Raw genomic sequence first — 23,335 nt, 5'->3', positions numbered from 1 at the left:
TGAGAGGCAGTGTTGGTGAGAGGCAGTGTTGGTGAGAGGCAGTGTTGGTGAGAGGCAGTGTTGGTGAGAGGCAGTGTTGGTGAGAGGCAGTGTTGGTGAGAGGCAGTGTTGGTGAGAGGCAGTGTTGATGAGAGGCAGTGTTGGTGAGAGGCAGTGTTGGTGAGAGGCAGTGTTGGTGAGAGGCAGTGTGGCTAATTGTTCTGTGTTCCCCTCCCTTAACGTGCTGTTGGAGGGTAAGCAAGGTAACATTTATGAAGGGTTCAGGGAAGCCGACAGCCTGAACTTGAGTCCTGGAGATGGGAAGTACAGTGTCTGCACTCTAAAGGACTGGTGTTAATTAATGTTGCAGATTTATAACTGTAGTGTAAGCGCGCCTCTGACAAGACAGTGATGGAGAGAATGATGATGAAAGTTTTTCTTTTTCGGGCCGCCCTGCCTTGGTGGGAAACGGCCGATGTGTTAATAAATAAATAATAAATAAGTAATAAATAAATAATTTCATATTCTTAAGAGTTTAGCACCTTTGCACCCAAGAAATAAAATTTTACAATTCTAGAAATAAAAAGAACAATATTCAACCAAGAATATTTTGGTTCTTGTATATCATGAAAACTTTATTGTTATATTTTCTCTATTTAAGAACCTAAAAATTAAAGTGGCATTAAAAAAAATCTCGATTTAATAAAAAATAATTTGATTAAGATTCCCCCCCCCCCCTCCAAAAAAAAAAAATACTAATGGCTGAATCTATAAGATCCCGTGTATAAAATGCAATAAATTTTATCTTGGGAAAACTGGAAAAAGTCTCGAACAAATATTTCAACAACAAATGCAACATTATAACTGAAGAAAAGTCTAATACTCTTTTTATATATGTGAGATTTTTAACCACCCTATTGATTTTGAAAAGGCCTAGAAAAATGAATGAAGCAAATTCATGTCCGAACGATACATAAAGAAATCGAGTTTTATAAAAGGCAGCGCTAAATGCAACGTAAAAATAAGTCCAGAATTTTATAAGTCAGATTCATTTATAATGAATAGAATTTGTGAGTATTATAAACTGTATTGACAGAATTCCTCTTTGACTGATATGTCATTCATAAATTTTGATGACTGTGACACTTGGACAACACTTGGGTATCTTTATTGTGAAAATATTTCGTCACCCAGTGGCTTCATCAGTCCAGTATGGAGAAGAAAGGTGGACGGAGTGAACACATCAACTCTAGACCGAGGGACTGATTACCTCAGACTCCCCAAGAAAGATATTCAGGTGCTGCACGAGTGTCTTATTCATCAAGTAATAGGTTTTAAATAAAAAAAGGCACAATACCGTGACTGGAACTATACACAAATAACCCGCACATAAAAGAGAGAAGCTTACGACGACGTTTCGGTCCGACTTGGACCATTTACAAAGTGTGACTTTGTAAATGGTCTAAGTCGGACCGAAACGTCGTCGTAAGCTTCTCTCTTTTATGTGCGGGTTATTTGTGAATAGGTTTTAAACATAAGAATGGAGGAACACTACAATAGGCCCATTGGCCCATACTTGTCAGGTCCTTCAGAAATCCATCCCACTAACAATATTTGCCCAACTCACTTTCACTGCTACCCTAATAAGCTCTGATAAATCTCCTGTGCAAGTTCCACACAAATCAAACGCCAAATTCTGACCTTACCATAGTTATCCTGCAGCAGAAATTGCGATTCGTCAAACCAGACGGTTTTCCAATCTTCAATTGACCAGTTTTGATGAACCTGTACCTAAAGTAGAATCAGATTACTTTCCTTAGGTGACAGACATGAGAACCGGTTTGGTCTTCTGCTGTACCCATACCATTTGAGGTTCAACGTGTTGTGTGTACTGAGATGCTGTTCTGCATACCACAGTTTTAACCCGTTGTTATATGAGTTCCTGGAACCGGTCTGGCCATTTTCCTTTAACATCTCTCATTAACAAGGCGAGTTTGCCCAGGGAACTCCCACTTACAGATGCTATGTGTTTTTCAACCCATTCTCTGCGAACTCTACAGAAATGTTGTGCATGAAATAACAGAAAGTCAGAAATTTCTGAGATACTCAAACTGCCCTTCTGGCACCACCAATCATTCCACAGAAAAGTGAATTGTATCATATATTTTTTTCTCATTGTGATCTTGTTATGTTTTTTCCGGACTGAACTTCTTTGCATGTATGTATGCATTCATGCGCTGAGGTGCTGACATATGATTACCTAATTAAGTATTTACATTAATAGGCTGTTGTACAGGTATGCGTAATACAGTGTGTGTGTGTGTGTGTGTGTGTGTGTGTGTGTGTGTGTGTGTGTGTGTGTGTGTGTGTGTGTGTGTGTGTGTGTGTGTGTGTGTGTGTTTGTTTTCATATCTTTATATACTATAAGTTTTAAACTAGTTTACTCACCTTCTTATAAAAAAGATAATACACTTGAAGATGCCAAAGGATTTTGAGAGCGTCAGGTGGGATGCTCCTGGCTGTGGAAGCTACGTGTTTCTCCTGCAGGACCCATCATTACTCCTCACCTTCGCCTCCACCTCACCTATGATCTGGGATTATCAAGGCAGGTGAGCTACATTAAATATTAATTCAAGAATTAAAATTCTCTTTTACTACTAACCGCCGTTTTCTTCCTCTGTATGTGATGAGTTAACTGGGTTTACAAACTTTCAACTATACGAGTGTCGTTAAGGCTGTACATAACCTGCTCGCCACCAGGCAAGAATAACACATGTGATCCTTGTGGGTTTACGCTTACTCTTAATAATAATAATAATAATAGTAGGTTGGTAGACAGCAACCATTCAGGGAGGTATTACTGTCCAGCTAAATGAGTGTGAGACGGAAACCCGTTTTTGTTTTACACGACAGTAGAATTGCTAGTATCTTTTTTCTGTCTCATAAACTCACAGGATAATAGACATATCTTGCTACTTTTACTTACATTTAGATTACACCACACTTACATGTACACGTTCACATATACACACTCATCTGAATTTTCCCTTTTTTTTTTAATTGTTCTTGTTCTTATTATTTCCTTTTGTCTCCATGAGGTAGTGGAATGAGATTTTTTTTCCGTAAGTTATGCGTGTTGTAAAGGTAACTAAAATGCCTGGAGCAATGGGCTACTAACCCCTTCTCCCGTATAGACTACTAGAAATAACAATAACGATATCTTTAAGTTGAGATGTTTGAATGTGCGTGGAAGTAGTGCGAATGTTAAGAAAGAGATGGTTATGGATGTTAAGAATGAAAAGAAGCTGGACGTCATGTCTCTAAGTGAAACAAAGCTGAAGGAGGTGGGAGAGTTTCAGTGGGAAGATATAAACTGCATTAGGTCAGGTGTTTCCAGTAGAGTTAGAGCTTAGAAAGGAGTAGCAATAATGTTGAAGCATCAGTTTTGGAAGGGAAAGAGGGAATATAAATGTATGAATCCAAGGATTTTGTGGAGTAAAATAAGGGTCGGATGTGAAAAGTGGGTTATTGTAAGTGTTTATGCACCTGGAGAAAAGAGAAGTGTAGAGTAGGACGAAAGAGATTTTGGGAGATGTTGAGTGAGTGCTTAGGGAAGTTTGAACCAAGTGATAGAGTACTTGTGGAAGGGGAGTTAAATGTAAAAGTTGGGAAAAGTGTTGTGGAGGGAGTAGTAAGTTTGGAGTACCAGGGGTAAATGAAAAGTGACCTTTAATTGAACTATATGTAGCAAGAGGTTTGGTAATAAGTAATACATATTTTAAGATAAATAGAATAAATAAATAAATAAAATATGATAAAGCACATAATGAAAGTAGCTTGTTAGACTATGTATTGGTGGATACAAGGTTGATGGGTAGACTTCAGGATGTTCATGTTTAAAGAGAGGCAATAGATATATCAATTCATAATTTAGTTGAAACTAAAGATAGAGTAAAAGGTAGATGGGACAAAAGGAAAATGGCAACAGCAAGTAGAAGACAGGTGAAAGTTTATAAATTAAGGGAGCAAGAAGTTAGAGTAAGACATAAGCAACTACTGGGAGAAAGGTGGGGCAGGGAAAGTATAGGTAGAGTCGGGGTTGATGAGGGGTGGGATATTTTTAAAAATGCATTGTTAGAATGCTGGGCAGAAGTTTGTGGATAGAGAACGGTGGGTGCAGTAGGAAAGAGGAGTGACTGGTGGAATGATGAGGTAAAGGCTGTGATAAAGGAGAAAAAAATTTCTTTATGAGAGGTTTTTACGAAGCAGAAGTGACATGAGAAAGTAAAAGAGAGGTGAAGAGAGTGGTGAGAGAGTGTAACAGGAGAGAAAATGATAGAGTGGGAGGGATGCTGTCAACAAATTTTGTTGCGAATATAAAAAGTTCTGGAATGAGATAAATAGGTTGAGAAAGCCTAGGGTAAAAATAGATTTGACAGTTAAAATCAGAATAGGGGAGTTAGTAGATGGGGAGATGGGAAGATGGCGGAAATAATTTCATTTAGAAGAGAAGATCATAAGAACATAAGAACATAAGAAAGAAGGAACACTGAAACAGGCCTACTGGCCCATGCGGAGCAGGTCCATGCCCCCCCCGGATTAGACCAATGACCCCCCCCCCGGATTAGCCCAATGACCCACCCAGTCTGGTCACCTATACTCAAGGATGGAGCACTGCACCAGACCCGGCAGCACAAGCTAGTCAGGTCCAACTCACACCCACTCACGTATTTATCTAACCTATTTTTAATTAAAACTACACAACGTTTTAGCCTGAATAACTGTACTCGGGAGTTTGTTCCTCTAATCAACAACTCTATTACCAAACCAGTGCTTTCCTATATCTTTCCTGAATCTGAATTTTTCCAACTTGAAACCATTGCTGCGAGTCCTGTCTTGGCTGGAAATTTTCAGCATGCTATTTACATCCCCTTTATTTATTCCTGTTTTCCATTTATACACCTCGATCATATCCCTCCTAATTCTACGCCTTTCGAGAGAGTGCAGATTCAGGACCCTCAGTCTATCCTCATAGGGAAGATTTCTGATATATGGGATCATCTTCGTCATCCTCCTCTGTACGTTTTATAGAGCATTTATATCCATTCTGTAATACGGTGACCAGAACTGAGCAGCATAGTCTAAATGAGGCCTAACCAAGGATATGTAGAGTTGAAGAACAACCTGAGGACTTCTATTATTTATACTTCTAGATATGAAGCCAAGAATTCTGATAGCTTTATTGCGAACACTAAAGCACTGTTGTCTTGGTTTTAGATTACTGCTAACCATAACTCCTAAATCCTTTTCGCAATCAGTAGTATTAAGATCTACATTATTTAGTTTATATGTGGCATGGTTATTTAACTGTCTAACATTTAGAACTTTGCATTTGTCAGTATTAATTAAACTGCATCTGCCACTTTTCCAACCATTGCATCAGTCTATTCAAATCATCGTGGAGTGCTCTAGTGTCCTCATTAGAATGAATTGGACGGCCTATTTTGGTGTCGTCAGCAAATTTGCTTATGTCGCTATTTATTACCTCATCGTTTATGTAAATTGTGAACAACAACAGGCCGAACACTGACCCCTGAGGAACATCGCTTGTGACGTGCCCCCATTCTGATTTCTCTCTGTGAAGGCTTACTCAGCCCTGTAACAACTTCAGTCAGTATTACTAAGGCTGGCTCCTCCTCAGGAAAATTAATGTATAGAAAAAGAATAAAAACTGATAAACATAAACACTTTATTTTTTAGAAAATATAAAATATAAAACACTTAAATATGAAATATTGATCCTACATTAAAGAAAATTAAAAATGAAAAATATAAATGATATCTGAATTCAACACTAATATAAATAAAACTTGGGTGTCTGGTGTTGGTGACACTGCGTGTTGTTGAAATCGTAGCCGCTGCTGATGATGGGGGAGGGGGTCGCAGGTGTTGGTTACAACCCACTGGCTAGTTCTTCACAATATAGCCATGAGTATTCTATCCCGATGACAGGAAAGCAGGTTCTTTACCGCTGCAATGATGAGGGGTTACGTCCTGCAATTTCATACAGGTGCACAGGTAATTAAATCCAAAAGGGGGAAGTTTCAGGACGTTAGTCCATCTCCATCAATTCTACTCATTGATTGGCAGGTGACCCTCTCTGTCATCCAAGCTGTAAAGATAGACAGGTTACCCACTGCTTAAGAAATCACTCTCCATGATTAGTACAATACTTAAAAGACGTGGTGATTATTACAACAGTCAACTTAGAGCAAGACTGAAAGGACTAAGTTTATTATTGGTCAAAAGTGAAGCTTTCAACCAATAAATCCACTAGAATACAAGGCAGGCATGTACTTACAGTAGTGCTGGGAGCTGTGAGTCTAGTGATTACTGTTTGGACCGGAATATCAGTAAAGACGTCTGAAAAGTTACCCGCACATTGAAGTAGTTCATGTCTCTTATGATCATCCAAAGATTCATTAATATTAATATTGGTTGCATCCGAGTGGTCAAGAGTCACCAAGTCATGTAGTTCTTCATCATAGTCTAAGTAGAGGTGTCAATTACACACACCTTACATTCTTCAGTTGTCTTATCAAGTTCGTGTGGAAAAACTAAGCCAAAGTTATTAAGGTAGTTAACCGAATTTCTTCGGTAATATTTCTTAAGGATGTTGATATGATAAAGCTTAGGTTTCCCCTTGACTTCTATGAGGTAGTCAACTTTCCCACAAATTTTTAATACTTTATATGGAACTTTCCATGCTACTAATAATTTATTTGACTTGATAGGCAAAAGTACAAGAACTTCATCCCCTACTTTAAAACTTCTCCTCTGACTTTTGGAATCAAAATAGGTTTTGTACTGGTCCACTGACAAGCTTAGGTTTTTCGAAACTATGTCAGAGGTCTCCTCAAGTTTGGCTCTAAGGTCAAGGAGAAACTGGTAAGAAGACTGAACCTCAGCACTCACCTCCTCATTAGTCCATAAGTCATGAAGGATGGACAATGGGCCTCTGGCCTGTCTACCATAGAGAAGTTCAAAAGGTGAAAACCCCAAAGAGTCACTGGGAACTTCCCTCATGGCAAACAAAGCAGAGGGTAGGTAACGATGCCACTCCTTAGGTTTAAGGGAGCAAAGTTTCCTTAAAATGGACTTGAGAATCGAATGCTGGCGCTCAATCCTCCCATTACAGCTGTGATGATAGGGCGTGGTGAAGAGGGGCTTCACTCCCAGAAGTTGGTATAGATGTTGCATTAAGTCAGATGTGAATTGTGTCCCACGGTCAGACAAAATTTCTCTAGGGATGCCCACTCTGGAGAAGATGGACAAAAGGGCTTCAACCACCTCTGTAGTAGTTATGGTCTTTAAGGGTATGGCTTCAGGGAAACTCGAAGCATAATCAACTAATATTAATATATATCTATGTCCCCCAGATGAAAGTGGAGATAAAGGACCAACGATGTCAATAGCTATTCTTTCAAACGGTACCGTAAAGATAGGCATTTTGACCATAGGTACTCGCCTGGTACCTCGGGAGGATGACAGTTGGCAAACTTTACACGATCTACAATAGGTAGTGACATCTGAGGACATTGTTGGCCAAAAATAGGTTTCCCTAATTTTATTTAAGGTTTTACGATGCGAGAAATGTCCGGCCACTGGCAGGTCATGAGCCATTTTAAGAACAGTCTCTCTGCATTGACTTGGAACAACTAAGATGGAATAGTCTATCTCATCTGAATTTAATTTGAATACTGACTTGTACAAGATACCTTTTATATATTCAAATTTATATGAAAAGTTTTTCCTTTGGATAACTTGATTTTGTTTAGCGGCATTATGGCAATTCTGAAGAGAAGGGAAGTTACGTTGTAAATTGACAAAGGAGTCCTTCGATATATCTAAAGGCTTAAAGTCAGGGAAGATCAAAGGATGGATAGTAGGAGAAGCCTGGGCTTTGGTCTGAGCCCTAGTCAAGACATTTATGGTATCGGAGGTGATATCTTCACTTTCATCTAACAAGTGAACTGGTGATCCTACTACCTCGCTTTCGAGAGTAGCATCACTGGTTTTTAATCCCACATGAATCTCGCGAGACATTGTCTCATCTGAACTTTCGAGGGGCTTCTCTTATTCTACAGGAAGAGGATCTGAAAAGCTTATGTCCACCTTTGGTGATGAAAGGTCAACGTCAGAAGGAAGAATGGCACATTTTACATTACCTATTAGTACGGAGCAAGAAGTAACGGGAGCTAATACTGCTTCAGACCAACCTGTGAACCATTTAGACCTAATGTAACCACGGATGGTAGGAAAAGTGTCCGTATGGCCCAAGTAGTCTGAAAGTATAGCAGAGGAATGAGTTTCTTTAAGGTTAGGGAACAGCTTATCAGAAATGACTATACATGTGCATCCAGTGTCTCGTAAAATGGTAGATACATTAAGTCCATTAACTGTTCCTGAACAGAAGGGTATTGATCATTACAGTCTTGAAAACATCTTCCAACTTTTTGGACCTTCTTAGAAGGGCAATCTGGACGTTTATGTCCCTTAACACCACACAAATGACAAACAGGAATAAAAGAAGTCATTTTACTTTCCACTAGAGGCTTTATAGGAATTGTGAGCCTCAGCATACAGGTCAGCAGCCTCAGCAACTTCCTCAGCTTTAATCAGGTTATGTTCTCTAATGAATGTTCGTATCTGGTGAGGAAGAGCTGTCAGGAACTGGTCAGCAACCATGAAGTCTCTAAGAGATTCATAACTGCGATCAATTCCTGAACTCTCTATCCAAAAGTCAAACAAACGAAAGAGTGTTACCTGTAACTGCTGAAAGTTCTGGCCAGGCTGTAAGATGGCATACCTGAAATCTTTCCTGTAAGAATCAGTGGTTTTTTGATATGCTTTAAGGATTGCCTTCTTCAGTAGGTTATAATTACATATAATATCCTGCGACAAAGTTGCATAGATATTCAAAGCGGTACCAGAAAATAACATTCCTAACCTAGTAGCCCAGGTGTCAGCAGGCCATTCACAGAGGGTAGTGGTATTTTCAAACCTGATAATGTATGAAGTTATGTCTTCCCCCTCTGTGAAGGGAGGTAAATTAGGTGTTGGAATATGTGCACTAGCTGCATGATGTTCAATTACTCCTTTCTCTAATTGTTGTTGTGTAAGAGTTAACTTTTTATTCTCTAATTCAAGGTGAGCTTTTTCGAGCTCGCGATCCTTTTCTCTCTCCATTAACTCAAGTTCTCTAGCTTTTTCCTCACGTTCTCTAGCTTTTTCCTCACGTTCTCTAGCTTTTTCCTCATGTTCTCTATCCTTTGCTCTTTCCTCAAGTTCTCTTATTTTAGCCTGTTCCTCACGTATTTTAGCCTGTTCCTCACGTTGTCTAGCTCTTTCTTCACGATCAAGTCTATCACTCTCCTTTTTGTCTTCTCTTTCTCTTTCTAACCATCTTTCTTGGATTTCTCTCTCAATTCTCTCTCTCTCCTTTTTCTTCTGTCATTCAAGGTTCTCTTTCTCCTTTTTCTCTTCTCTTTCGATTCTCTCTCTCTCCTTTTCTTCTTGTCTTTCCCTTTCTAACTGTTTCTTTTCTCTCTCAATTCTCTCTCTTTCAAGTCTTTCCTGGATCTTAGCTCTAATGAAAGATTCTAAATTTTTTCCTGTTATTCCTAACTTTCTTCCAGTGTTCATCCAAAACTGGTAGTCCTCCATACTTGCAAGAATAACTTAAACTATCAGGGGAAATGAAACGGGTATTAAAGAAAATGGAGGGTTCAATTCCTGCTCCTCTCAAACTGTAAATAAACCAGAGGGCTCGATCCCTGCTTCAATTAAACAATATGTATTAATGAAAACGAAGGGTTCTATGCCGGCTCCGAGCAAACAGTAAATAGAATGGGGTCACTTGACCATCCAATCTTCTCGCCAACAAATCAAGAGTGTCCTACGACAGTTCCTTTGATAAAATAAAGAGCTCAATGAAACAAATTGTCACTGGAAAATCTCGGGCCTCCAAAGTGTTTCAAGCTCGAACAAAAAGGTGGCAGAATTAAATATTATATCCTGCCTGACTTGACTTACAATAAATTGGGACTATAACAATCACCAAATCTTATAAATACCTGTACTGTAGTCCTACCATAGAGAATGATTACTCATGGCTGGTGGTAACCATCTGTGGTATGCGGCATTGAAGTTCCAATGGTAGATTCGAGATGGAATTGAATCTTGATTCAATAGAGTTAATGAGGAAGCCATCCCATCGACACCATGCCCAGCATTTCTAGGGTAGGGTAGGTGCCTGAGTCTGAGCTTACAGCTCACAAGACTGTCATTCCCATTAGACTCCTTGGGGCGGGGATGGCAGATCAGAGAGGTCTAGCTTGTGGCTAGGCCTGGGGACAGTTGGTCCCAAAGATGAGGAGGTACTTGTGCCTCCTCCCATGGGAGACTTAGGTCTCAGACACTCCCTAAAGAGGGAGCCAAGGCCGGGCCACCACTTGGAAAAGGCCCGGGCTGGGAGAATACTGGCGAATCTTTAATAATAATAATAAGTAGAGTTGATCCGGGCAAGGTCGCCACTTGTGAAGGCTTACTCAGCCCTGTAACAACTTCAGTCAGTATTACTAAGGCTGGCTCCTCCTCAGGAAAATTAATGTATAGAAAAAGAATAAAAACTGACAAACATAAACACTTTATTTTTTAGAAAATATAAAATATAAAACACTTAAATATGAAATATTGATCCAACATTAAAGAAAATGAAAAATGAAAAATATAAATGATATCTGAATTCAACGCTAATATAAATAAAACTTGGGTGTCTGGTGTTGGTGACACTGCGTGTTGTTGAAATCGTAGCCGCTGCTGATGATGGGGGGGGGTCGCAGGTGTTGGTTACAACCCACTGGCTAGTTCTTCACAGTATAGCCGTGAGAATTCTATCCCGATGACAGGAAAGCAGGTTCTTTACCGCTGCAATGATGAGGGGTTACGTCCTGCAATTTCATACAGGTGCTCAGGTAATTAAATCCAAAAGGGGGAAGTCTCAGGACGGTAGTCCATCTCCATCAATTCTACTCGTTGATTGGCAGGTGACCCTCTCTGTCATCCAAGCTGGAAAGATAGACAGGTTACCCACTGCTTAAGAAATCACTCTCCATGATAAGTACAATACCTAAAAGACGTGGTGATTATTACAACAGTCAACTTATAGCAAGACTGAAAGGACTAAGTTTATTATTGGTCAAAAGTGAAGCTTTCAACCAATAAATCCACTAGAATACAAGGCAGGCATGTACTTACAGTAGTGTTGGGAGCGGTGAGTCTAGTGATTACTGTTTGGACCGGAGCCCCACAAGTCACCTTTCGGGATGGGGGTGGGAAGAAGGAGGGGAAGGGATAGCAGGAGCTAGACTGACCCTACCTTACCAAGCAGCCGGCAATCAAACTATCACTTTCGGGGTGGGGGAAAAGAGGTGGGAATAGCGGGAGCTAGACTTACCTTACCTTAACAAGTAGCCGTCAATGAAACTATTGTTACTATATACTCCATCGCTACTCCTATCTATTGAACTTTTCCATCACACTCCCAATTTATGCAAACTCTCTGCTGTTTATTTGTCAGCCATGCCTCTACCCAGGAAAAAATTTCTCCTCCTATTCCGTGTGTCTTAAGTTTCCTCAATAGCCTCTGGTGTGGAACTCTATTGAAAGCCTTACTGAAGTCCATATACACAATGTCTTATTCATTACCATGATCGACTTCCTCAACACCTTAGAGAAAAAAGTTAGTAAATTCGTAAGACAGGAACGCCCCTTTGTAAAACCGTGTTGAGATTCATTAATCAATCTGTGCCTGTCAAAATGGCTACGAATTGCTTCGGCAATTATTGATTCCATAAATTTTCCCACTATGGAGGTAAGGCTTATTGGTCAATAGTTCGAAGCCAAGGACCTGTCACCTCCCTTGTAAATAGGTATTACATTTGCCATTTTCCACTAATCAGGCACTATGCCAGTTTGTAGTGATATTTTATAAAGATTAACCAAAGGTATGCTAAGTACCTCTTCACATTCCTTTAACACCCTGGCAAACAGTTCATCAGGGCCTGGGGATTTGTTAGGTTTTAGTTTCTCTGTTTGTCTGAGGACCATGTCACTAGTTACCGCAATCGTATATAGTTTATTATCATCCTGTTCTACAAAATCTATTATTTCAGGAATATCACTAGTATTTTCCTGGGTAAAAACTGAGAGAAAGTAGGTATTGAGAATTTCACATATATCCTTATCACTTTCAGTGATCTGACCAGAGTTAAACTTAAGTGGGCCAATCTTGTCCCTAACTTACTTCTGTATACCTGAAAGAACCCTTTTGGGTTAGTCTTTGAATTCCTTGCGACCTTAGCCTCATAATCCCTTTTTGCTTTTCTTATTCCTTTCTTTATTTCTCTCTTTAATTGAATATATTGATTTTTTAACTGCCCATCCCCTCTTTTGATATGCCTATATCTGCCTCTCTTTTGACCAATGAGATATTTTAATCTATTGGTCATCCATTTGGGATCATTTTTGTTAGATCTAATTTCCCTACTCGGAACAAAAGTTGTCTGGGCAGCTAGAAGTATGGTCTGAAAAACGTCATATTGGCAACCAAGATTACCTACCTGACCCGTAGTCAGGACATCCCAATTTAGTCCACCCAGGTAATTTTTCAGTCCCATGAAGTCGGCCAAGCGAAAATCTGGGACAGAGATTTGATTGCAGTAATCTGGGTAATTCCATGATATATTGAAACTAAGTGATTTGTGATCACTTTTTTTTTATTTATTTATTTTTTTTAAACAGGGTTTGACAAGGTTAAGGATCCCTAGCTTTATTGACAAGCTATTTACAGGTTAAGGATTCCTAACTTCATTGGCAAGCTAAGAGCTGTTACCTACATCAGCTCATTTGAAAGCATTTTTATTGTTATGAGACATACAAGCAGGGAACAGGATGAAGTTGGAGCCATCTGTGGGCCAGCATTTTCATTTGATCAACTGACTTTATCTCGTTGACATCATTATGCTGTACGAATGTGTTCCATACTCGAGTCATCCTGGGTATATATGATCTCAGATGGAGTGATCTGGAGAAGGGTACAGCCAGAGTGAAGTTGCTGCTTTCTGCCCGTCTTGTGGCATAAAAGCTTGTTTCACGCTGTCCTCGAAGTGGATCCAAGTGTGGTACTTTGACAATATTGGCCTTGTACATAACAATAAGGCCACCCACATCCCTCCTGTGTTGAAGGCTCTGCTGAAATGACAGATCTATCCAGGATGAGTCCAGGAGAGAGATGAGACGTCTTTCTCTGTTCTCTACTCTGTCAAGCAGTCGCAGATGAGAGGTGGGGCAGGCAAACCAAGAAAGTGGAGTGTACTCAAGGTGTTAGCGTACTTGTGCCTCGTACAGAATCTTGCATCCCCTACTGTCAAGCAGATGCGAGATACGGTGAAGTGCTGTAAGCTTCCTGGCTGCCTTGTTTGCAAGATTTACAACATGGTTCTTCATGGTAAGTTTGGAGTCAAATTTCACCCCAAGTACATCAACTTCTTCTCCAGGTGCCAACACCCTCCCATTCATCCTTACTACTGCACCAGCATTACCATCATGGTACCTATGTTACTTGCCATCTATTTCCCCAAGCTGATATAGCTCTTAGCTGGTGATTGATGTAGCTTAGAGCAGCTGGCATTTCTTCTCTTGGATAAGTGAATGTCAGTGTACAGTCGTCTGCATATGCATGTGATTCTGGGATGAGATGAAGAAGGTCGTTGAAGTAGACATTCCATAACAATGGTCCCAGCACGCTTCCTTGTGGAACACTTGCCCCAATAGGATGTCTTGATAATTCCGTTCCATTGAGAACTACGCTTAGAGATCTACCATGAAGGTAATCACTGAGGAGACATAGTGTAGAGCCTGCAATTCCCAGTGCTTGAAGTTTTTCTAAGAGGCCCTGGTGCCACACCTGGTCAAAAGCACCAGCAATGTCCAGTGCTACCACACAGCTGACTTTGGATTCATCCAGTGACTGGTGTCACTTAGTGGAGAGGTTTAACAACAGATCAGCAGCAGAGTAACCTTTCCTGAAGCCATATTGACGATAAAAAAGTAGTGAGTTGTAGTCAAAAAACTCTGCCATTTGTCTTGAGATTATTATCTCAAGGATCTTACCAGTGATTGACAGGAGTGACACTGGTCTGTAGTTGCTGATTTCTGCTCTGCTCTTCTTTTTGTGAACAGGAACTACATTTGCCTCTTTCCACAGAGAGGGCCATTTACACTGTACGAGGCAGTGCTGAAAGATGCGAGTTAGAGGTGCTGCTAGCTGGTCTGCACATCTTCTCAGTAATCTTGGGCTCAACTTGTCTGGGCCCACATCCTTTTCTTGGCCAAGTGATTTAAGAAGGAAATGCACCTCCTCCTGCCTTATTGTCACCACTTACAGTTTTGACACAGTTCTTGCAGCTAGCCAAGGAGGGTCCCTTGCTGGATCAGGATCTTGCATTTTGGTAGCAAAGTGTTCAACAAAGAGGTCCGCCTTCTCTTGACCACTAGTAGAGGTGGTCCCATCCTGTCGATTTAGAGGTGGAATGAGTTCATCAGGCAGATAACCTTGTCTGTTTTTGACCAGGGACCACCAGGTTTTGGAGACTACCCTACCTGATGCTAGCTTTCTTTTAGTGTCCACCTCCTATTTAGCATTGGCCCACTTTTGAACGTCACCCATATGCCTACAGGCTTGCTTGTGCAACTTCCTGTTGTAGGTGGTAGGATGTCTCTTATACCTTCGCCATGCTTTGTACTTAGAAGTAGCAGCCTCTCTACAACGAAAGCCAAACCAAAGCTGATCCGTAGGCTTCGTCACATATTGCCGGTGAAAAATGTGTTCTTGTTGTAGATTAAGGATGTGTCCAGTGAAAGCTTTCACTTGGTTGTCAACATCCCCTTGGTGAAGAGCATTCCAATCGGTGGTGGCGAGCTCAGAGCAAAGGGCTGGCCAATTATCTCTTTCCCATAGCCAGGTTGTGCTTGTGGACTCCTCACCTCGTTCTGTTGGGATCTTAAGTGTCGTAAAAATAGCCTTGTGGTCAGACGATCCAACGTAACCGAGGGGTTGACAAGTGACTATGCCTTCTGCCAGATCACTCACTACTGGGTCAAGGGAGGAGCCAGGGATGTGAGTAGGGAAATCAACAAAGTTTCTCATGTCAAATACTGCAAGAAGGTCATCAAAGTCCCTCTGTATAAGGTGTTGGTTGAGGTCGCCAACAATTATGATATGTTGACAGTTGTGTTGTAACAGAAGGGAGTCAATATTTTCCATTAGGAAGTTGATGGGGTCTGCATGTTGCCACCGAGGTCTGTACATTGCACATGCTAGTACAGAGGTACTAGTGTTTATGCAAAGCTTGAAGAACATTATTTCAAGATGAGTAGGGGTGGCAACGTCAATGTGCTGGGCATGAACACTTTTAGAGAAGCACACAGCAACACCTCCTCCTTGCCCTTGCCTGTCTCTTCTCATCCATGAGGTGTAGCCAGCAATTCTTGCAAAATTTTCTGGAGTCCTATCATCCAAAAATGTTTCAACAACAGCTATCATGTCGGGACGTCGAATGTGTGAGCTCTCCAACATTAGTAATGAAACCTCTAATGTTGGCCGACAGGATGCTGATAGACTGGCTCCTCATGATGTGGTCAGCTTGAAGTGGTGGGTGTGTAGGGCATGTAAGGTGCCTGCCCTTGAGAGAGGTAGGGTACTGAGGCAGCCGCAGGGATGTAGGTCTGTGGTCTTGTATAAGGCACAATATCACCTGCTGGGCTGAGATAGGAGTAGCTGAGTGGGTGACGTGTGAGAGTGTTCACCAATTCAGAGATCTTGCTGGTTTGTTCTGAGAACAGGTCTCTAAACAGATGGTCCTGTCTGTCAAGTTCCTTTTTCTTCCTACATTGGTCCTCCTGATGTCCTTTCTTGTAGCAGTAATTGCACCTGCTATCTCGCAGGCAATTGTTGGTGGTGTGCCCCTTCCGGTGACAGCGAGAGCACAGCCTAGGTGCCTGGGAGGGTGGACTATGATTTGTTGCGCCTCCTGTGTTTTGCAGATTTGTCCTCAGGTTCTGCCGCTGGGACTGTGTTAGTGAAGGGTGAGACGGCTGTAGATGTCTTCCTCCTCCACGTCCTCTTCCAAGTAATCTACCCCGTCCTCTACCAGTTCTGACAGATGTGTCCCTGCTGTTCGTACTTTGGCGCAGTAAGTGATCAGGTGCAGTGATAGTTCTCTGATTATTAGCTGCACCAATCTCTGGTGGAGAAACTCCTGACTCAGAACTACCGATGAAGCCCTGCTGCCAGATTCTGGAATAGTGTCGGCAGGTGTGCTGATAGGTGTAGGATCAGAGATGGTATGTGCACTGTCTAGTGGACTGGCAGTGGCTGAAGCAGAGATGTCAGGTGTAGGAGAATTAACAGATCCAAGGCTTCCTTCGTTGCTGGGAAGAGGATTTGTTCCCTCTGTGGTGGTCAGAGGAATTGTGTTAGAATTCCCAAAGGTAGCGTTTTGAACTCTGTCAGTCTGTGGGACCTTAGCGATGACAGAATTCCACCAGTTATTTACCCCTGAGTTAAGCTCAGTGTGGGACTTCCAGTCTTTGTCAGTAGTGTCACCATCAGCTGAGCAGCTTACGTCACTTGATGTAGGCTTGCACTGGCCTTCTACAATAGCTTGGAGGTTATCTGATGATTTGAGGAGCTCATGAAGTGCTTCCCTGTGATGGATTATCTTAGCAGCAACTTTACAACACAGTCCAAGAGGGCAGTCTTGATCTTTGGACAGAAGTCCTTGAGGTAGGACTTCTGAACCTTCCTCCTCTAGCTCCAGGCTTGTATCCACATATACCACAGGATTATGGATATCCTTCAATTTTCTGAAATTTCCAACCTGGCTGCAACAAAATTCTTCTTCTGGAGTGCAATCTGTGTGGCAGTAGTTGGAACAAGTAGGCTCCTTATATCTAAGAAGAATTTTGTCCCTTGTGGTATACCCACAAACACTGCAGTAACTACTAGGACAATAGCCAGATAGTGTAGATATTCTTGCTATTTTGCGATGTGAAGTCATCCCAGAGGAGGCGTTGTAGGTTTGCAATGAAGTTCACAGGAGAGAGAGGGTGGGTGGCGGTATCGTGGGGGTGTTTATAGCTGGTTGGGTAGTGAGGGCGGCAGTGGGTCGGCGAGCTGGAAGTGTTGCATTTTCACTATCACTTAATAAACACTGTTCATGCTCTCCACTTTTTCACTAAAGGAGGATGTTACACAAATCACTATGTTGCATTGTATCAGTCACGTTGTTATAAAGCACCAGATGCTAGTACATAGCACAAAAGACATACAATATTAGATGCTCACTGTGAAGGCAATAGTGACGTCACTCCTAGGCCTGCCGCTGTCCCCTCACTCACACCATATCGTTCACCATACCACACTTAAATATCACTGATATTGCTTATATTCACTTAAGTGGAAGAGTTGGCTTGCTTGTACTAATGTGTTGTAGGTAGTACTACGTCACTGAACAGTTTTTATCCTCACCAACCCTCGAATTTAAGTAATATTAAGAAAGTTTGTGGAGCACTCTGTGACACGTCTTCACCCTCTCTCTCTCTCTCTCTCCCCAAGCTCATCATTAGCCTCAATATTATTAATTAGTGAATTTTTGTTGGCAAGAACCAAGTCAAGCAGATTGTTTCCTCTAGTTGGTTCTGTCACAACCTGTACTAAAAAGCAACCCTGAACCGTATCAAGAAAGTCACTAGACTCAAGATTCCTTGTCATATTGTTCCAATCAATTTGTCTAAAGTTAAAATCTCCCATTATCACAACATTTTCATATCTAGATGCCTTATGAATTTCGTCCCATAACAGCTTACTGCACTCCCTATCAAGGTCTGGGGGCCTAAAAATCACACCCAAAATTTATTTGTCACGTCCCTCGAGAAACTGTAGTCAAAAAGATTCTGTGGTCGATGTTTCTAGTCTTATATCATGTCTAAGACAAAAATTTAAATTTTCTCTGACATACATCGCCACACCACCACCCTTCCCGTTGACCCTGTCAGTGTGGAATAGTTTATAACCCTGTATGTTGCATTCAGAAGGCATTTCTCTATCTTTCAGGTTGAACCATGTCTCTGTTATACCAATAATATCTATATTACCTACACTAGCAAGTAATCTTAGCTCATCTATCTTATTTCTTAAACTACTATTTATATAGTAAACCTTAAGGGAGCTAGTCACTCGTTGCCTTCTACAATCTCTCTTTGTTTGTTGATCAATTGATTTGCCATTACTAGCAACTTTATTTTGAATATTGTCTTTTAAATATATCCCTGAACTATCCCAGTAAAATGTGCTATTTCCAACCCTAATACTGCAGCCTGTTTGTTTCCCACAAACACCCATACCTCTATAATCTATCAGTTTAAATTCTTAGACAAGTCATCAATTACCCTCTCAATTGAATTGGCTAATGCAACCACTCCATCCCCAGAGAGATGAACCCCATCCCTTGCATACATATCACGTTTGCCAAAGAATAGGTCCCAGTTATCAATGAATGGGATTGCAAGTTCCTTGCAGTACCTGTCTAGCCAGCAATTTATACCAATTGCCCTAGACATCCATTCACTGCCCACTCCCTTTCTAGGCAAGATGCTACATATGACTGGGATCCCTGCCTTAGACCTAACTACTTCTATGGCTAACCTGTACTTATCGAGCAGCTCCTCTCTCCTGCCCTTCCCAATGTCATTACCCCTAGCACTAATACAGATAATGGGCTTGTTCCCATTATCTGCCATAATATTATCCAACCTGCTGACTATGTCACCAACACCAGCTCCAGGAAGGCACACTCTCTGTCTGACCTTTCTGTCTCTGTTACAAAATGCACGGTCCAAATATCTTACCTGAGAATTGCCTACTATTAAAATATTCTTACCTTGATTAGCAGGGGAATTAGTGGTACCTTCAATCTCACTAACCATTGAAGTACACTCGTCTTGGAGAACAGAGAATCGATTTCCTACCTTCACAACTTTTCTATTAACTCTCCTCATCTTCCTTCTTCCTGAACTGTGAACCACTTGCCACTTAAAGCGGCTGCCACTATCACTTCTGGTGACCATTCCTTCCTTACCAGCTAAATCCTTCTCACACTCGCTCCCAAACTCATCTATGCGAAGATTCAGCTTCCTATTTTCCACCTGAAAAAGTAGAATCTCCTTCTTCAACAATTGAACCTGAGATTCTAAAACACTACAACAAGCCATGGTGCTTGGTAACAGCCCACGCTAACTCCAAAGAGCTTAGGAAGGTATGACCTAAGGTTACCACTGACCTCAGCTAGGTTAGGTTAGGGAAGAGCTGAATGTGATTATGGGGGAGGTGCATGAGGCTGTGAGTAGAGTGAAAGCAGGTAAAGCAGCTGAAATTTATGTAGATGAATGGGTCAGAGAACCGACACGTTGATAAATTAGACACATGTGCAACTCTTGGGTATCTTTATTGAGGAAATGTTTCGCCACACAGTGGCTTCATCAGTCCATACAAAGGAGAAACTTGAAGAACAGGAGGAGAATTAGGTAATCAGTCCCTCAACCTTGAGTCGATGTGGTCAGTCCATCAATCTTGAATAGAATACGGCATATGAGCGGAGAAGGAACTTATAAACCGTAGGCAGGAGAGGTGCAGCAGTCATAGGTGGTGTCACATTTGTTCAATGTGGAAGTAGGTCGTGCCCAAGGGTTAGACAATTAGGGAATCCTTCGCTTGCCTAACCCTTGGGTACAACCTACTTCCACAATGAACATATGTGACACCACCTACGACTGCTGCACCTCTCCTGCCTACGGTTTATAAGCTGCTTCTCCGCACATATGCCGTATTCTATTCAAGATTGATGGACTGATCACATCGACTCAAGGATGAGGGACTGATTACCTCATTCTCCTCCTGTTCTTCAAGTTTCTCCTTTGTATGGACTGATGAAGCCACTGTGTGGCGAAACGTTTCCTCAATAAAGATACCCAAGACTTGCGCTTAATTCTAATTTATCAGCTGAAATTTATGTGATAAAGTTTTGGAGTAGTTAGCACTTTTTTTCAATAAATGTATGAAAGAGGGGGAAGGTACCTAGGGACTGGCAGAAAACTTGCATAGTTCCTTTATATAAAGGGAAGAGGGACAAAAGATAGTGTAGAAATTATAGGGGAATGAGCATACTGACTATACCAGGTAAAATGTACGGAAGGGTTTTTCGTGAATTTAGAAAAACATATGATAGGGTGTACAGGGGAGCAATGTGGCAGATCTTGCAAGAGTGTGGACTTGGTAGTAAGTTGCTTAATGTTGTAAAGTTTTTTTTTTTGAGAATAGTGAGGCACAGGTTAGGAGCCTTGCTATTCTCATTTTAATTTTCAGTAAAAGTAGGTCTTAGACAGGGATGTGTAATGTCACCATGGCTCTTTAACATATTTATAGATGGGGTTATAAACGAAGTAAATGATACTGTGTTGGGGAGAGGTGTGGGATTAAATTATAGGGAATAAAATACAAAATGGGAGTTGACACAGTGACTTTTTGTTGATGATACTGTGTTTTTGGGATATTCTTAAGAGAAGTTGCAAAACTGACTCAAGAAATCGTAATGACACGATTGCAAATAAACCATACCCCCGGCCGGGATTGAATCCGCGGTCATAGAGTCTCAAAACTCCAGCCCGTCGCGTTAGCCACTAGACCAGCTAGCCACAATAAGATTCATCCAACTAGGTATATTTCTACACCATAGGAAAGTTAGCACAGGCACCTCTGTGACCACAAATGCAAGTTTTTACAGACGAATCTCCAGCTAGCGTGGCCGTGACTTGAGCTAGAGTTCGTCACGGCCACGCTAGCTCGAGATTCGTCTGTAAAAACTTGCATTTGTGGTCACAGAGGTGCCTGTGCTAACTTTCCTATGGTGTAGAAATATACCTAGTTGGATGAATCTTATTGTGGCTAGCTGGTCTAGTGGCTAACGCGACGGGCTGGAGTTTTGAGACTCTATGACCGCGGGTTCAATCCCGGCCGGGGGTATGGTTTAGAAGTTGCAAAGGTTGAGGACAAATTTGGGAGGGTGTATAAAGTAAGAAAGTGGAAAGTGACCTAGATGAGAATATCAAACGAGTTAGGTAAATAAAAATTGGATAACAGATTGGAGGGAGGGAAGGGAGTATGGAAGAAGTGAATTTGTTCAGATATTTTTTATTAACACATCGGCCGTTTCCTACCAAGGCAAGGCGGCCCGAAAAAGAAAAACTTTCATCATTCACTCCATCACTTTGTTGCCTGAGTCATGCCTATACTACAGTTATAAAACTGCAACATTAACACCCCTCCTTCATTGTGCAGACACTGTACTTCCCATCTCCAGGAGTCAAGTCCGGCCTGCCGGTTTCATAAGAACATAAGAACATACGAATAGAGGAACACTGCAGAAGGCCTACTGGTCCATACAAGGCAGGTCCTTATCAAAACGACCCCTACCCAAAGCTTCCCAAGAATATCCTCCCGTACCCAATGATACCAATCAAACCTAGTCCCTTCCACTCATATATTTGTTCAATCTCTTTTTAAAGCTACCCAAGGTCCTAGCTTCGATCACCCTACACGCGAGATTGTTCCACACATCCACAACTCTGGTCGAAAACCAGTACTTACCTATGTCCTTCCTAATTCTAAATTTATCCAACTTAAATCCATTATTTCTGGTTCTTACCTGGTTCGACACCCTCAGTACTTTATTAATATCACCTTTGTTTATACCCATCATCCGCTTATACACTTCAATGATATCTCCCCTCATACTACGTCTCTCCAGAGAGTGGAGATTCAAGGCTCTAAGTCTGTCTTCATACAGGAGATTCCTTACACAGTAAATCATTTTAGTCATTCTTCTTTGTATGTTCTCCAATTAGTTTATATCCATCCTGTAGTAAGAAGACCAAAACTGAGCGGCATAATCTAAATGAGGCCTCACTAGTGATGTACAGCTATAAAATAATTGTTGAAATTCTGTTGCTTATACTTCTTGAAATAAATCCTAGTAATCTGTTAGCTTTGTTGCGCACACTAAGGCACTGCTGTCTTTGCTTTAGATTTCTGCTTACCATGACTCCCAAGTTTTTTTCACATTTTGTATGATCAAGTTCTACTTCACCTAGTTTATAGCTTCGAGGGTCATTTTCATTTCCAAGGACTAGTACCTTACATTTATCCACACTGAACTTCATCTGCCATTTTTCAGACTAAGATATTAATTTCCCTGAATCCCTTCATAAATGTTACCGTGTTAACACTCCAACAGCACGTCAAGTCCTAAAAACCATTTGTCTCCATTCACTCCTGTCTAACATGCTCAAGCACGCTTGCTAGAAGTCCAAGCTCCTCGCACACAAGACCTCCTTTACCCCCTCCTTCCAACCATTCCTAGGCTGACCCCTTCCCCGCGTTCCCTATAGATTTGTATACTCTCGAAGTCATTCTATTTCGTTCCACTCTCTCTACATGTCCAAACCATCTCAATAACCCCTCCTCAGCTCTCTGGATAATAGTTTTGCTAATCCCACTCCTCCTAATCTCCAAACTGCGGATTCTCTGCATTATATTCACACCACACATTGCCCTCAGTACGCTGAGGTCAGTGGTCACGTGTGGTCATACCTGTCCTAAGCTCTCTGGGAGTTAGCATGGGGTGTTACCAAGCACCATGGCTTGTTGTAGTGCCTTAGAATCCCAGGTTCAAGTGTTGAAGAAGGTAGTTCTACTTCTTCAGAAGGAAAATAGGACTCTGAAGCTTCGCTTAGAAGGGTTTGTGAGTGAGTGAGAGATGGACTTAGCTGGTAAGGAGGAAATGGTCACCAGCAGTGAGAGTGGCAGCCACTTTAAGTGGCAAGTGGTACACAGTTCAGGAAGAAAGAAGATAAGGAAGGTAGGAAATCGATTCTCTGTTCTCCAGGACGAGTGTACTTCAGTGGTCAGTGAGGTTGAAGGTACCACTGATTCCCCTGCTAATTAAGGTAAGAATATTCTAATTGTAGATTCTCAAGTAAGATATATGGACCGTGCTTTTTGTAACAGGGATAGAAAGGTCAGACAGAGGGTGTGCATCCCAGGAGCTGGTGTTGGTGACATAGTCAGCAGGTTGGATAATATTATATCAGGTAATGGAAACAAGCCCATAATCTGTCT

General features: G+C 41.4%; 1 protein-coding gene across 1 annotated transcript in view; it reads left to right on the top strand.

Annotated features, from left to right (window-relative positions):
- The window catches only part of LOC128693266 (uncharacterized), a 181,146-nt gene that overhangs the window by 25,227 nt on the left and 132,584 nt on the right, over positions 1-23,335 (top strand). Inside the window, exon 2 of the mRNA XM_070104250.1 lies at positions 2,443-2,588. Coding sequence (XP_069960351.1) covers positions 2,443-2,588 — 146 coding nt within the window. The remainder of the gene's footprint in view (positions 1-2,442; positions 2,589-23,335) is intronic.

Source organism: Cherax quadricarinatus, chromosome 90, assembly GCF_038502225.1.
Source record: "Cherax quadricarinatus isolate ZL_2023a chromosome 90, ASM3850222v1, whole genome shotgun sequence".
Taxonomy (NCBI): Eukaryota; Metazoa; Arthropoda; class Malacostraca; order Decapoda; family Parastacidae; genus Cherax; species Cherax quadricarinatus.
Note: the sequence above shows the minus strand (reverse complement) of the source record. Positions and strands in the feature narration are given on the sequence as shown.